Source organism: Nilaparvata lugens, chromosome X (assembly GCF_014356525.2).
Source record: "Nilaparvata lugens isolate BPH chromosome X, ASM1435652v1, whole genome shotgun sequence".
NCBI classification, from domain to species: domain Eukaryota; kingdom Metazoa; phylum Arthropoda; class Insecta; order Hemiptera; family Delphacidae; genus Nilaparvata; species Nilaparvata lugens.
In genome coordinates this window covers 72,401,856-72,416,867 of record NC_052518.1, presented here as the reverse complement: position 1 = coordinate 72,416,867, position 15,012 = coordinate 72,401,856, and the positions used below count along the sequence as shown (strand labels likewise).

Below are 15,012 nucleotides of genomic sequence, written 5' to 3'. Positions count from 1 at the left end.
AAGTCTTTTTGGACACTGAACCCGGTACCTTTTAACTTGTTCACATTTTTTAATATATTTTCCAAATCCTGGTCGGAGGGGATGTGGGCGATTATAGGGGCATTGTCTTTTCTTGGGTCAAGAGTATGAGCTCTGTTCACCTGCACTTGCCTGTCGCATCCGAGTACATCTGAGCAGAAGTTCTTCACTGTAACACGACAGTCCATGTCACTCTTGAATTTAAGACCCCTGAATATAAAATTATTCTGGCGAGATCGATCTTCATAATTGTCAAGCATTCTAGTAATTTGATTATTCAGCTCCTTCAAGCGCTGAATCTCTTGTTTGAGCTGACTATTTTCCTCCTTCAGACCATTGACTAGTGAAGCTATTCCCGAAATATCGTCCTTTGTTGCCAGCACACTGAACTTCTCCTCGAGCAGTCCTTTAATTGTAGCCTCAATAAGTTGCACTAATTCGTCGTTCCGTGAATCATATCCCTCTTTTGCAGCTTGCATTTCCGCTTCCGGTGACTCACGTTCGCGTTTTTCACCTCTCGAATGTTTTGAAAGAAATTTGTCCATTCCGTTTAATTAGCACTTGGTTAAGAAAAAGAAATATTTAGTTAGAAAATCTCACAAACTCACTTGTTTCAACTAAAACTTTCCGATTCACCGAACTTTATCTTTGCGATAACGGAGCAACATAAACAACGTCTGTACTGCTCGGCTTCCACAACTCAACTCACATAGGCAGTGATGAATACTTATTAACTGTCTAATAGGAAGTGATGAATACATATTAACTGTCTCATAGGCAGTGATTAATACTTATTAACTGTCTAATAGGCAGTGATTAGGAAGTTTTGAGCTTCCTGATAAAAAATTAGTACGTTTTGAATTTTTCAATCGAACAAAGCTTTAATCAAGTAGGGCTAGACGATGATATACTAGCCTACTAATCGCATTTCCGAATAAAACAACATTGAATTGACAACTGTATAACCCTATTATCCGAACTGACTCTCAGCAAATTTCAAATTTCTTGCTAATGTCAAAATGCCTTCCAAAACTTAAACTTAAATTTTCAATTTCCCATAGCTATAAAAGTTTATAAACTTTGCAGAAATTTAACATTTACTCATTGGTGGGGGAGGGGATGGAAGGGGACATTACAGCCCCATTTGAAAAAAGGCATAAATCTAATAAAAGTCTGTGTATTTGAATCTGCATACAGTAGCAATAGTATTTCCATTAACAGTAGGAATAAAAGTTCATGATAGAGAAATGCATGTATTCTCCATATATTATTAGGTAATCCATTGCAAATTCAATGGATTTAGAATCAACAATAGCTGCCGAAGCATAAGGATTGTCCCCTCCACCACAAAGTAAAAATTTCCCTTCTCTGTTTCTCTACCCTCAATCAGGCTAATATTTCGAGTAATCTCGCGGCTGAGAAAAGCATCAAACAAATTGATTTGGAACAAAGATTTCATGATTATTGTATAAACCGAGGCTGCCTAATCAGTGAAGTATTAAAAGGTTGTTGGTCCCTTCTTGAAAACACTGCTTAGGAATGCATTATACAAGTTCATTTTCAGAGGAAATAAACAATAATTGTTTAGTAGGTTACAAGTTGAGACCCAACTTCCTGCTATCCGATTCCGACCTAGAAATAAAGAAGCAGGCGACCTCCTCAGCTACATTAAGATACTCTTCAAACTGTCAGCATTCCCTGTGAATAAGATCAATGCTTCTCATTCAACCAATGCTGACAATTCTAAGTGAATCTCACCATGAAGCTAGTGTGAAGTGAGGCTGGAGTGTGGAGTGGAGGTCCACTACCACAACTTGCTTCCTGTTATGTTTTCTGTCTGGTAGCCTATTTATCGCCAATTAATGCCTGCTAACTTATAACTTATTCCAGCAAAAACTAATTTTATTGTTTTGGACGTAAAAATATATGAGATGAGAGATTTCATGTTTTTATAATAAAATGTATGACAGTAATTTCAACTCAATTCTGCAAGATTCGCCGAGTGAAGGAGAATGAGAAATGAGTAGAATAACATAGGGGAAGTTGAAGATGAAGTAAAAATGAAAAAGAAGATGAAGAAGAGAGTGTGGGGAAAGTGAGTGGCTAGAAGACGAAGAGGACGGCAAGAAGAGGAAACAATTGAAGAAAGATATATAGGGAAAGATTGGGAGCGAAAGGAAGAAGCAGACCAAAGATACGAAATTATAAAGAATACAGAAATGACTGTTGAATTTCACAGGTGAAACTCCCATAAGACATTGCAATAACAACAAATACAATAGCTTATTAATAGAAAGTTGTATCCGAGAACCAATTTTGATGACAGATATAAAAACCTGGAAATAGGATACTTTATGGCCGATGAAAAATAATAGTACGTGAAGAAAGGAGATTTGGAGAAATTAAGGATATAGATGATAAATATGGAACGGGAATACGTATGAGAGAGAAGGAAAAATATGATACTGAGTGGATAGTGAAGTGAAAATAAAACATTTATTTAGTGATTAGAAAGAGCACTACAGAGTGTCATGACTGCCGCAAAAGAATGGAGAAAGGTTGCCTATAATGAATTAGAATTAATCACATACGGATATGCATGAGTGAGACACCAAATATAAATATGGTGGGAATTAAAGTATTGGAGGGAAAATTTATATAGTCGATGATAATAATAACAATAAATTGCAAAAAAATCGTGAATAGTGGCGATAAAGAACATTATAGAGAGAAATTTGATGATATCCAATAGAAAAGCCAAAAATAATTGTCTCGGCGGGTATCGAACCCAGCATCGCCAATTGCTGGTCAGGAACGAATAGTGAACTTAGATATAGCGAGGGAGAATGGAAATTGGAATAATTGATTATAAATAGTTGAGCAAGAATAGCTCAGAAATGGAAGAAAGTAAGGTGCAAATTTGAAAAGAATTAAAAGAGGATTAAGAAAGGATTGGAAACACAAGGTAAAGCACAGGAATAGGCGTAGAAAACAAGGAACAAGATTTGAGAATAGGAGAGAATGGAAATAGATGTGAAAAAGTGGAACTGATCATGGACAAAGGATAAAAATGAGACGGTATAAATAGAGGTCTGACACTGGAAAAGAGGGGAAGCCTTTGGTTACGTAACATACAGGTTATTCCAGGAGGAACTGGTCACTTACTTCAGAACAAACGACTTGCGTCAAGACTAACTTTTTATCAATCAACCTTGAAAAAATTTAAATAATATAGAACAAGACTTATAAATATAAGTCATGAACTTATACGACGCAGTCATGAGTTTAAAAAACAAATAGGTTTTCAACTTATAAGTTCAAAAAACAAATCGGCTCAGTTGCTGTTGGTCAAATATTAGATTTCCAACAGATACCATTATGCCCATCTGTCACTTGCCACTAGAGTAGCATGCAGCAGGGAACTAACAATCCATGTTATCGATAGTAATATACATACATTTATTCAAATCATGCTATTGCATATCAGCTAACTGGTATCATTTGTTTCCAAATTGTTAACGTAAAGAGTCAGAATCTTGAACTAATCTCCACGACACAGGTTACAGCGTTGACATTGCTGTACAATGACTTCTATCAATAGTGTTATAAATCATTTATCTATTCAGTTGCCTGTTTATATTTTTGAGAAAACATTCGAGGAGGACAATGATTTTAACCATTTGCTAATGGATAACGAAGGATTTGATACGTTTACTATAAAAAACTTGTTATACAATAAATTTTACAAGAGGATATGAATAAATGGATTCAGATAGTGTTAGATTGATTACAAAATATAGCATGCACCCAAAAACCATGCACACTGACTACTACGAGCCCCATATTGCTCCCATCACGTAAGCTCCCATATTGTTGTAAATAAAAATAAATAATAAATAATAAGTCACGTGGCATTAAAATAATTCAAGAGACATTCAAAATATCCAGGTTCGATATTTTTCGCTACACAATTAGCAAACAATATGTGGAGTGAATGAGTAAACAACAAAAAATGATTGGATACATAACTTCACGTGTTTCAACATAGCCCATATTCGAAAGATCGAAAAGTTGTGAATAATAATTTCATTTTGATTGCCAATTGCATCTGTAGGTAGGCACATGACGACGATGATACTTTTCTACTTTTATGACTAAAATCCTGACTACTTCACAGACAATCTTGTATCATTGTACTTTTGTACTATTCTATAGACCCCTACGTTTGATGGTGTTCTTTGAGATATCTTGCACTTTATTTATCAATGAATATTATCATTATAGTCTACTGTAGTTGTGAAGAATGATTCAGTTTCTACAAATCAGTGGTTTCATTATTTGCTACTGATTGAATTATTTCAAATTCAGAATTTATGTATTAAAAATAATAAGGTATTTATTATACTTTATTTAATTGCTTCTATTGAGAGAAATAGAGTAACTTACAATGTGTTTACTAAATACGCAACATCCGATCCCTATTTGAGGTGCTGCAGCTGTTCGAAAAAGTAAGAATATAATTTTTCAGCTTACTAATTTTTTTATAAAATGATGAGAGGAGCAATGAAAACTATTTATTATTCGACATTGATTTGAATACTATTCAATGAGACGTTTATTGCTTCGAGCAGTGAGTATGGCATGTATCACATTCTAAAAAATTCTAAATGTATTACATTCTATACTCACTGACTCTATAGATCTTGTACTTCATAATGAGCAGTGAATTAATTGTTTATGGATATTGAAATGATATTTTTTGAAACTTGTCTGATTGCATTGTGATTGTGATTTATTTCATCATCATGGTAACCTATTGTCATTCCAAGGTAAATGACCGAATCATCACTACGTATGACAGATTGATCATCATAAGAGCAGTCCATATGTTACCAACTACCTAGGCCTACATGTCTATTATTTAGTCTGAAGCTCGAGCGGTGTCTGCCTAAACGAATGAGATTGTGACGTCATCCATATTGCGCAATTTAAAGCAACAAGTAGAGCTGAATACAAAACTGAACGTGTTAGCGGAAGAGAGAAGGAAGATGCAATCCTCCACTTGTGAGAGGGAGGGAAATACAAACATAAAACCGAGTTCTTGTTACTCCAGTGGATGTTATTTGCTGATGAACTTACCTCCAATGTCAAGGTTGGGAATGATGTGAGATATGCAATAAAGCATGCAACTTTGAAGAATTCCCCCACAACGCACACCCCCACCCAATAGACGATTCACTGCAACCTCACAGAGCTGAAGAGCTCGACTGGGGAAGATCGCATGACACCTGCTAGAGAAGTTACATCATTTCTGCTTATATCTGCTTCAGATTAGACTGATAATTTCGTCGACCCCTCAATCAATAGTGTCTAGTAGAGTAGGAAGCTTTAGGGAACAAAGAAGGTTATAATCAGCATTTTTCTTTCCCCCCACCCTATGGTCGCACTACTTTTGGATTGAGCTTTATGAATTCAAAATGTAGTTTTCCACTCGAAGATTCATAGAACTTCATCATTTCAACTTCAATTAATAAATATTAACTAAATTTAACTTGAATACTGATGCATTAGTTTTATTCAAAAAGTTTCATTCCTGTATTTTTTACTTAAATCATCATCAAATAAGCAGCAGAAGCAAGCAAGCATGCTTCAAAAGTGATTACTTCCGGCAATATTGGAAGTGACTACCTGGCAGTATCAGGGTCAATAACCTACTTGCCTACTTGCCTAGTGGGTGTGTAGGATGTTTTGTTACCAATAAGTAAAATAAATTCAATTCACGTCTTCCAAGGATTGAGCACTGACAATATTTAAAAAATGAAAAAATAAAAAAAATTAATGTGTGAATAATAATGTGAAATATGCTTGGTTGCTGAAATGTATAATAATATGTTACATTATGATAACGTGAGTGATAATGCATATTGAGTAATATGAAGTATACAGTATTGAAATTATTATTAGAGTATGAAACTCTAAGCTCAAAAGCAGAAGTGAACAAGTTGATAGGGAGCAGCTCAAAATACTGTATGTACATCAAATTAGAATTTTCATTAACACTTTGAAACTAAATTTTTATTCATTCTCATCAAGTTATAAACATTGCGAGTCAAATCAATTTTTATTGTTTCTCTCGAAGCTATGAAATTGAAAGCTAATTTATTAGTAGGAATAATTTCCCGTAACCATAATTGAATAGAATAATCTTGACGAATGGAACTGAGCAAGCAAGAATAAACTATTGATGAGTTTGAGGCCTAAAGTGACATCAGAGATATCGCTGATTATTTTAGTTGCATTTTTTACTGTGTCCAATTCATTTGGATGGAATAGTTAGAGGAATGCATTATTGCAAGAATTTTCCAATGATTTGCAAATAATTATTGTAAAGAACAAATTAATTTTTCTGGAGCTGAAAATATTTTTGAGAAGCATTATAACAACATTGCTATTTATTTACATTTATTTGATATAGACTAAGAATTTTCATATTAATGTGTTATGGGAGTGGAACAGTAACAAGTTGCAAAATAATTTTTAATTAATAAACCAAATAATAATTAATAATTCAAATAATAAAACATTCTTATATTGTATTTTCAAACAATCAGATGATATATTCATTGTTATTCCCTTCTAATAGAAACTCCAAGTTCACAAAAACTCTCTAGAAACTATCTTTTTTGCAATCAATATTGTTTTTTTAATAAAAAAAAACTCCAAATCTCAATGGCAATCGGATAACCCCCAAAATTCTATATTTTCAATATTATATTTTTGAAATACAAGTATACACAACTAATGACAACCAGATGGGTGGTAGATTACACTACAATAATACAAGAGCTTCCTCTCAAAGAAAACTGTTCATTTGATGTTATTGAAAAAAAATGTTGTTTCCCATTTACCTGAGGAATTGTCAAGTTCATGAATTATTCATAATGGGTTTTACGATTTCCATAAATGGAATCAATATTATTTCCTCATTACGTTCAAAAATGAATGGTTCGATCACTGGTAGGTTACCTAAGTTATCAAGACAGGTAAGTATGCTAAACAAAGAAAAACCCATAGAAGAGATGAATTTTCATTGATGATTCTACGATCTTGACATTACAGAAGGTATTCATTTCAAGAAAGGTTCAGAGTTTCCAGTTAATAACGCTTAAATGTATGAATGAATAACATTGTAATAGAGGCCACCGGTAGCCTAGAAGTGATACTTCTCAAATGGAACAAACTCATTAAATGGAAAAGCAGTTTCATGAAACGTGAAAATCATGAATCATGAATGACTGTTCTGTATTTTATAAACTTTTTCACTCTCCACCACGTTTCCAAATTTTTTATAATTTATTGAAGTGACAATGCTTGTAATGATGCTGGTATGGAGAGCTTGATAAATGGTTGATGATACGGTATTCTGGAGGAGTACCGGTAACTTGGTTATAACACAATATAAACAAATAAAAAAAGTGTTATTCAGGAGTCGTGATAGTATTTCAAAAAACATCCACAGTGAGTATTAGTTTGTTTTGAATGTGATGAAACGACAAGCACAACAGATAAAAGAAGCAGCGAGTGATAGGCGAAGGACAAAGACCTAATAATGTGCAAGCCCAAATTTCAGTCATCGGCTGACAAAGTGCCCAAGTCGCAGAGTCAACGACCTGAGATTTGTTTTGGGGCCCGCACCACACCGACAACACATCAACTGACAACATGCAAAAATCATTGGCACTGCTTAGGAATTTTGTTGCCCGAACTTACCGAAATAGTAATCCAAATCACAAAACAATTCACCACATGAGTGTAAAGTATTCCACAAGAGCACAAAACGAAAAGACACTATTAACAGCACGGCAGTCTTGTGACTGAAGTTTCGAGCCGCGTCAGTAAGGTAACGGACTGGCTCAGTGTTGCAAGGGGGGGGACTGTTTGCTTTGGAGGGGGAAGGACAACACCCTCACCAATATTCCCCCTTTCCCCTCGATCACTACTCCACACTCACTCAGTTAAATCAGATAGGTCACCTTCACATTACGTAACTGAGTTTACTTTATTTTGACTAGTTATGTAAGATGGTGAAGATGCCGTTTGCCTTGAATATTTCGAAGTTCGCCTGCAACAGGGTCTCCTCTCTACTCCTACATCCCCTCACCAACCCATACCTTCTCACCCACAAACTAGCAGGGGACATTAGTCTCACTTGCTATCAAAACGGGCTGCCAAATCATTCAAGGTAGTTGTGAATGGTCAGGGCGTACTGATGTGTTCAGAGAGAAATAGATAACCTCATAAAGTCCAGCGATTGTGTTTTGCTGTTAAAGTATTCAAAATGTTTAAGAACGGTCAGGGAAAGATGCTGTATTTACCATCTGATTCATCCATTACCCACACGTGGGATCGATGGCGTTATAAAACTCAAAACACGTGATTCAACACATACTGTAATCGGTCAGATGGCAGTGACCGCTTTCAGTAAAAATTCAAATATCACCCATAAATTCATTTACACTGTAATATTCATTGTCACACACATTACCTGAGTAAAATGTGTCACATCTCGAAACATTGATCTGGAACAGAGGAACAATTTGAAGAGATTGTTTCATATCACGAAATTGTAGGAAAATATAGTTTGTTATCTGTTCTAGTATGATAATAGAGTGTAAGATAAATTTATATTATTCAATTGTTTGATTAATTATCATATGAATAAATAGATTCAATGAAATGAGTCATCTTCTCTATGTTACTTGGTGCTCTTTTTCTTCTTTCTGTAGATTGAAAAAAAACTGGTCACCTCTTCTGGAATTTAGTTTATCTTGGTAGTAAGGGAGTAAAAATCATGGTATCAGATAAATGTTTTTTTTTAAATTATTGTATTGATAAATAAATAAATTTCTTCCCATTCTTTGAGTCGTACCAATCTAGAATTGACCTGTCCACCAAGAGGTCAAATGCAGGTTTATGAAATTCAAATGGTCGTGTACTCCATGTAAATAAAGTTAATGTATAATTGATATAATATTACATCTTCTATTTTCTTCTTCATTCTTCCCCTGTCTTTCCTCATTTTGAACTTCGCAGAAAGTTGCATTCTTCAAGTGTGATACGATATCAATAGACCTATTGAATAGAATCATTAACCCACGATACTCCATATCTATTATTTTATGTTTCTGTTGAACAGAACCTAACTTAGTTAATGGTAAGCCAAACGGCTTTTGGTGTTTGATGATGAGATTGTCATTCAACCATTGAATTTCTTCAATTTAAGGTTGAAATCTGCTATCCATGCTTTAAAAGGTTTGTTAGTTGAATCGTACACTTCTTATGTATGGGAAAAACTGTTAACATCAATTAGAAAAAAATTGAATTGATATGTTTAATAGTCTAATGCCAAACTAACTGCTTCATAATCGGTTCCGAACTCAAAAATATTTCCTGATGGTTCGAAACCCAACTAGAAAGTTTTTTCAGGTCCTTGGATCTCGTATCAAATTTCCCTCGCAGTAACCTAGGGTTAATGTGAACATAATCCTGAAAATGAATGAAGGAAATATAATATATGTTAATAAAATTCATTTCCTCAGCAAAAACCTATCATGTTCATATAACATTTGTTGGATAGGAACTTGTTTCTGTGTACAGATCTGATAAATGTGGATGTGGCAAAAATAAAACTGTGTTTTTTTTCAATTATGTTCATATAACTTTGAGATCAGAGTGAGAGCAATACTACTTATTTGACGGATGCTTCAAGTGTAATAATTTCTTGAGTATTGATAATGTCAATTATTATTATGATAATCCAAACTGTTTTGAGTGTCATGACCATCATTTATCGAATAGCTAACGTTTATAATCGAATAGGGACGTTTCAAATGAATTAATTATAAATTGAACTATGCTTGAACTTCGTATTAATTATTACTAAGATAATTCAGACCATGTTGAGTGTTATTATTTGGGTCTATGCAATTCGTTAGCTGATTTCACAAATAATATACTGTATAACGATGGCCAGGTATTTGTGCTTAGCGGAGAAAGGAAAGAGAGGGAGAGAGTGAGTGGGTGAGGATGGTAGAGCAATGTCAAAGCACAGGCTACGACCTCTTTCTATTCACGAAAAACGATTAGAAAGTAACCTACATTATGTTGTTGGATTACGGTCAACGAACATAATAAAAAGCGGTTACCTCTAGTCATGACGAAATCTCCGGTCTCTGACTATACCACAAGTGAAAGAGTAACAGTTCTGTGGCACAATTTCTCATAGCTACAAAGTGGGCCATTGCCAGTGTCAGAGCTACCAATGCTGCTTTCTCCTTATAACTCGCCTTCATAACATTTCTCGGAGTTTCCTGTGCTCTACTCTCTACAATCTACACCTCTACTCAGGTCTCAGGTCTGCACCGCGCTGTAATTTCAAGAGCAACGCTCTCATAACAACACGTTTCTCTTCTCTTCCTGATTTCCTCTCTTAAAACCTACATCCATCACCAAACACCTCGGATTCTCACTCCTTCCTGGTAACGTACCACATAACGTAATTCGAGAGTACTGTTCGACTTATGCATACAAGGCCTGTACTTCGATTTTGTATTTTTTGGTGCAGGATCTCCCTCAAGACACACCTAAAAGAATGACGGATCCCCCTACTCAAATTCCCATCATGGAAATGCAACTTCACTAAGAAATACTTTTCACCTCATGATATTTCCAATGTATTCATCCATTGTGAATTGATGTGCCTTAAAAATAGAGGTATCTCTTATATTTTTAGTGAATATTCGAGATTAGTGGAAACTCAAACAATACAGGAAACTCATATTATTCATCTCGAGTTATATTCAAAGTTCCTATTGTTCTAAAATGGCAGATAAGATATTAAGATATATTTTAAAGCAGTACCTAGTTTTGTTTTAGTTTTTGGTTGTGTATTGAAATTTTGTAGAATAGAAGTCAAATTTGATTTTTGTCATTATTTTCCAATGCTGGTGTGTTTTCGAATTTATGTTTCACATTGAGCCATGTGCTACTTATAAACGAAGTTGTGTTGTATTCCTCGATATATGGTTATCATCAGTTAAGTACCTTTCAGTGTGTGAAAGTTGTCATGAATGTATTTATGAGAAATTTCCAAGAACAATCTTGGTCAAGTTCGGTTTGGTTGCCGAGCAGCTGCCAACTAATTTGATGGCTTGGAACATGGTTGCTAGGAGACTGAACCAAACTCTCCTAAATTCGTTGCTTAAGAACTATCTTCAAAATCTCCTTAAATGGTATAATACGTAAGAAACTGCTTAGTGATTCCAAATAAAAGAGGCATTACTACACAGTCTTAATTTTCACAGCCAATAGGACTAGTAAAGACCAAAGATTGTTTAGCTGGGCAAATCATGGACCTAATCATTTTGGAAGACTAATATAGAATTGAATGGGGTCCCTTCCATTAGAACAAACATATATAGCAAACTAGGCTGGAAACGCGTGATACAGGAAACGCAAGGAATCAATATATTAATCTAGTATACCGTGTTTCAAGTTGGACAACTCGTGAAAAAATTAATCAGGCAGTTGAAGATGAAAACTCATACAGGTAATTCTCCTATCCAAACATAATCAATAAGAAATATTCAAGAGGAAATATTCTGGAAAACTCATATCAAAAATAAAAATATATGTTTCATTTTTCTGACTTTTACTGTGTTGGAGTTTCATCATTAGCTGTGTTTTGGGCATTATGGTAGGAATATTTTGGTCTAGTTTCATTCTACATATTTTTAGACTGTATTCTTCTGATTGCAGGTTTTACTTCCTTTACTTTACAGGTCTTCCTAGATTATCAATAACTTTTTCACGGAGTTATGAAATCGATAATAGAGGTTTCCTCGCGCCCTCATCTCTCATCTATTGTAGAATTGAAATAAAATTTGTTCATAGATTAATATTATTGGATATTTATTTCTGTACGCCTGTACCTGAAGTCTTCATGTTTAGAAACCACTGCTGGGATATTGTAATAATTCAGCTTGTTTAATTAGCTGAGACATCGCGTGCTGCAGCTTTTGTGACCGAATCAGCGACCAGTTAGTTCAATGCTTTTTCAAACGCCCAAGGAAGCGTCAAGGAAACTCATCAAAACTGTAGGAACGAATATTCTGAAGGAAAGCGTTTTACTTCAAGGATGTAAAAACAGTCTCCGAGGTTGACTTTCTACATATTTTGATGGTATTATAATAATTAGCAGCCTATTTATCTCATCTAATGCAGATAGGTATGTTTATCAAGAGATAAAAAATGGCCAAGGAGAGGAAGTAACGTTCTTTTCTTCAAAAAGTATGTATTTTCTTTCGAATTGAATTAAGGAAGTTACGACGAAATTGTCTTTTCATCCTTGAAATCATTCACGATTTCTAAAGATTTGGGCCTGCAGTTGTCTATTGGTATTATAAAACGTAATCAATATCGATAAAACTCCTAACTGTACTTTTCAAATATATCTACTTGCTATTTCATTGTTCGTTGTATAGTAACTATTTTCATATTTACAAACACTATTTTTATTCCCTTTCTCTGGATCCACCTTATATCAAACCTCACTGCTTATTATATCCATTATAATCTACTATATCCATTCATCTAATATATAATATGTAATATTGTTAAAATTCATATAATATCTAATGATTGATAGATAATTATACGTGAATAACATACACGTGAATAAACAGATTTCTATTTGTGTATATATTTATATATATATTCAATTTCACAAATAAAAATCTATATATATATATATATTTATTATTTATCACATAACAGAAGACACTTTAAAGTTTGTAATATAAATTAAAGCAGGAGACACAAGATATAAATAGATTGAAAACACTTAAAAACTTACATTAGAAATGGGGGAAATTTTCGGAGACTGAGACTCCTTCCTCAACCCTCAAGCGGATGAATCTGAATGAGAAATAAGTATTGTTGTTTATTTGTATCAACGAATGCCTACTTTGCCCCTGCAAACAACAAAGAGTACTTTTTTAAATAGGCCGTTACCATGGAGCAGTTGAAATTGTTCTTGGAAGAGACCGTCAAATGTTTTACGATATGCATTTCCAAAGTATGAGTACTATACTCCAATATCTCAAATTAAAACTGCAATAAAATCATTTGATGAAGTTGAACTTTATGAAATTGATAGTCAAATTCTGCTTTATCAAATACATTGATGAATTCACCAAGATTCACCAAGATTGATTGCATCTACTGGTTTTATTGTGCTACAAACAATAACTAGATTGTTATTTCAAGAAGGCTGGCTTAATAAATTATTCTTGTATGTGCTCATTCTAGTTGATAGCGAGCTCTCGCCTCGCATTGATCACTCCAATTGAATAAATTATATCAGCGATAAAGAAGCTTTTTGATTTTTATAACTCTTGGTTTTGAATAATATCTTATCTTCGGTTATTGTTCGTCTACATAAGTTGAACGCGACAATTTTAAACCAATTATATCCATAGAATGAGATTTGTCAATAACACACTTGAAAGATTTATACAAGTTATATAATTTTTATTTGAGTAAAAATAGCAAAAGCAAGTTTTCTTGTCACCTCAACCATTTTGTTTAAAATCAGCGATCACTGTATGATTTGACTGTAAACTAAATGATTTGTGTTGGTTTACATCATATTATATTCTCTTGCTCTCTTCCTTGTCCAAATGTGATTATGACAGTATTCATTTTTCCATTTTCATCTTTTCTCAATTATATGCGATACAGAAATTTATGATTTATCACTCCTGTTTATAAAGTCAAACAGGGAAAAAAATGGAAACGAACCATCAATACCGTTGAACTATATATTTCATGGAATGTTGAATGATATGTTGGAGTTTTGTATATTATTGTAGAGCTGTATTAGTGGAAATCTGATATGATAAGAACTTCTAAAAATTGAAAAATGTATGGAATTTGGTTGATTAACCGTACTGATATTGAATAAGAAACACGTGAATAAACAGATTTTTATTTGTGTATATATTTATATATTCAATTTCACAAAAAATATCTATATATTTCACAATATATATATATATCACATAACAGAAGACACTTTAAAGTTTGTAATATAAATTGAAGCAGGAGACACAAGATATAAATAGATTGAAAACACTTAAAAACTCACATTAGAAATGGGGGAAATTTTCGGAGACTGAGTCTCCTTCCTCAACCCTCAAGTTGGTTGAGGAAGGAGACTCAGTCTCCGAAAATTCCCCTCAAGTATTTCCCTCAAATTTCCCCCATTTGTAATGTAAGTTTTCAAGTGTTTTCAATCTATTTATTTCTTGTGTCTCCTGTTTTAATTTTTTTATATATATATATATATATATATATATATATATATATATATATATATATATATATATTATATATATATATATATTATATATATATTATATACAGGGTGATTCTTAATTATGGTAAAATAATTCAATACGTGATAGAAGAGGTAAAAATAAGAAAAAAAGTTCTCATAAACATATATTCATAAACGCTTCATTAGCGAGCTATACAGAGTGAAAGATTTCGCCCAGAATTCAGTTCCTTTGGTGAAATACACCGATGATGCTGAATTGTTTGGGGACTAGTTCTTGGAAAACCTATGCTGGATTCAAATGGAAAAATATCTGAAAAATTGAATAAAACTAGTCTGGAAGCTGTAGTGTGAGTAGTTTTTGAGAAAAAAAGTTGAAATATGCAAAAAATATAAGTGGAAAAACACACACTTCTCCGTTTGATGCCTAATAACTTTCTTTAATGACCAGTAAACAAATAATTTTCCACGATAAAAATTGTAGAGAATCTAATTCTGAAAAGAATAATGTAAGCTGTGTAAACTCAATTTGAATAAAAGTTGAATAAAATGTATTATTATTTAGTACATTACACCACAAAAATTTGCTGTTTTATGAG

General features: G+C 33.4%; 1 protein-coding gene across 2 annotated transcripts in view; it reads right to left on the bottom strand.

Moving 5' to 3' along the window:
- The window catches only part of LOC111062677 (nuclear factor interleukin-3-regulated protein), a 33,946-nt gene extending 26,017 nt beyond the window's left edge, over nucleotides 1-7,929 (bottom strand). Inside the window, exon 1 of one of the 2 annotated variants that reach the window (XM_039441584.1) lies at nucleotides 7,789-7,929. Coding sequence is in view for 1 of the 2 variants with exons in the window: in XM_039441582.1 (XP_039297516.1) it covers nucleotides 5,158-5,203 (46 nt within the window). In the remaining variant the exon portion in view is untranslated. Of the gene's footprint in view, nucleotides 1-5,157; nucleotides 5,302-7,788 lie in introns of those variants that run through there. The other variant, XM_039441582.1, reaches the window with a different exon arrangement.
- Nucleotides 7,930-15,012: the final 7,083 nt, after the last annotated feature.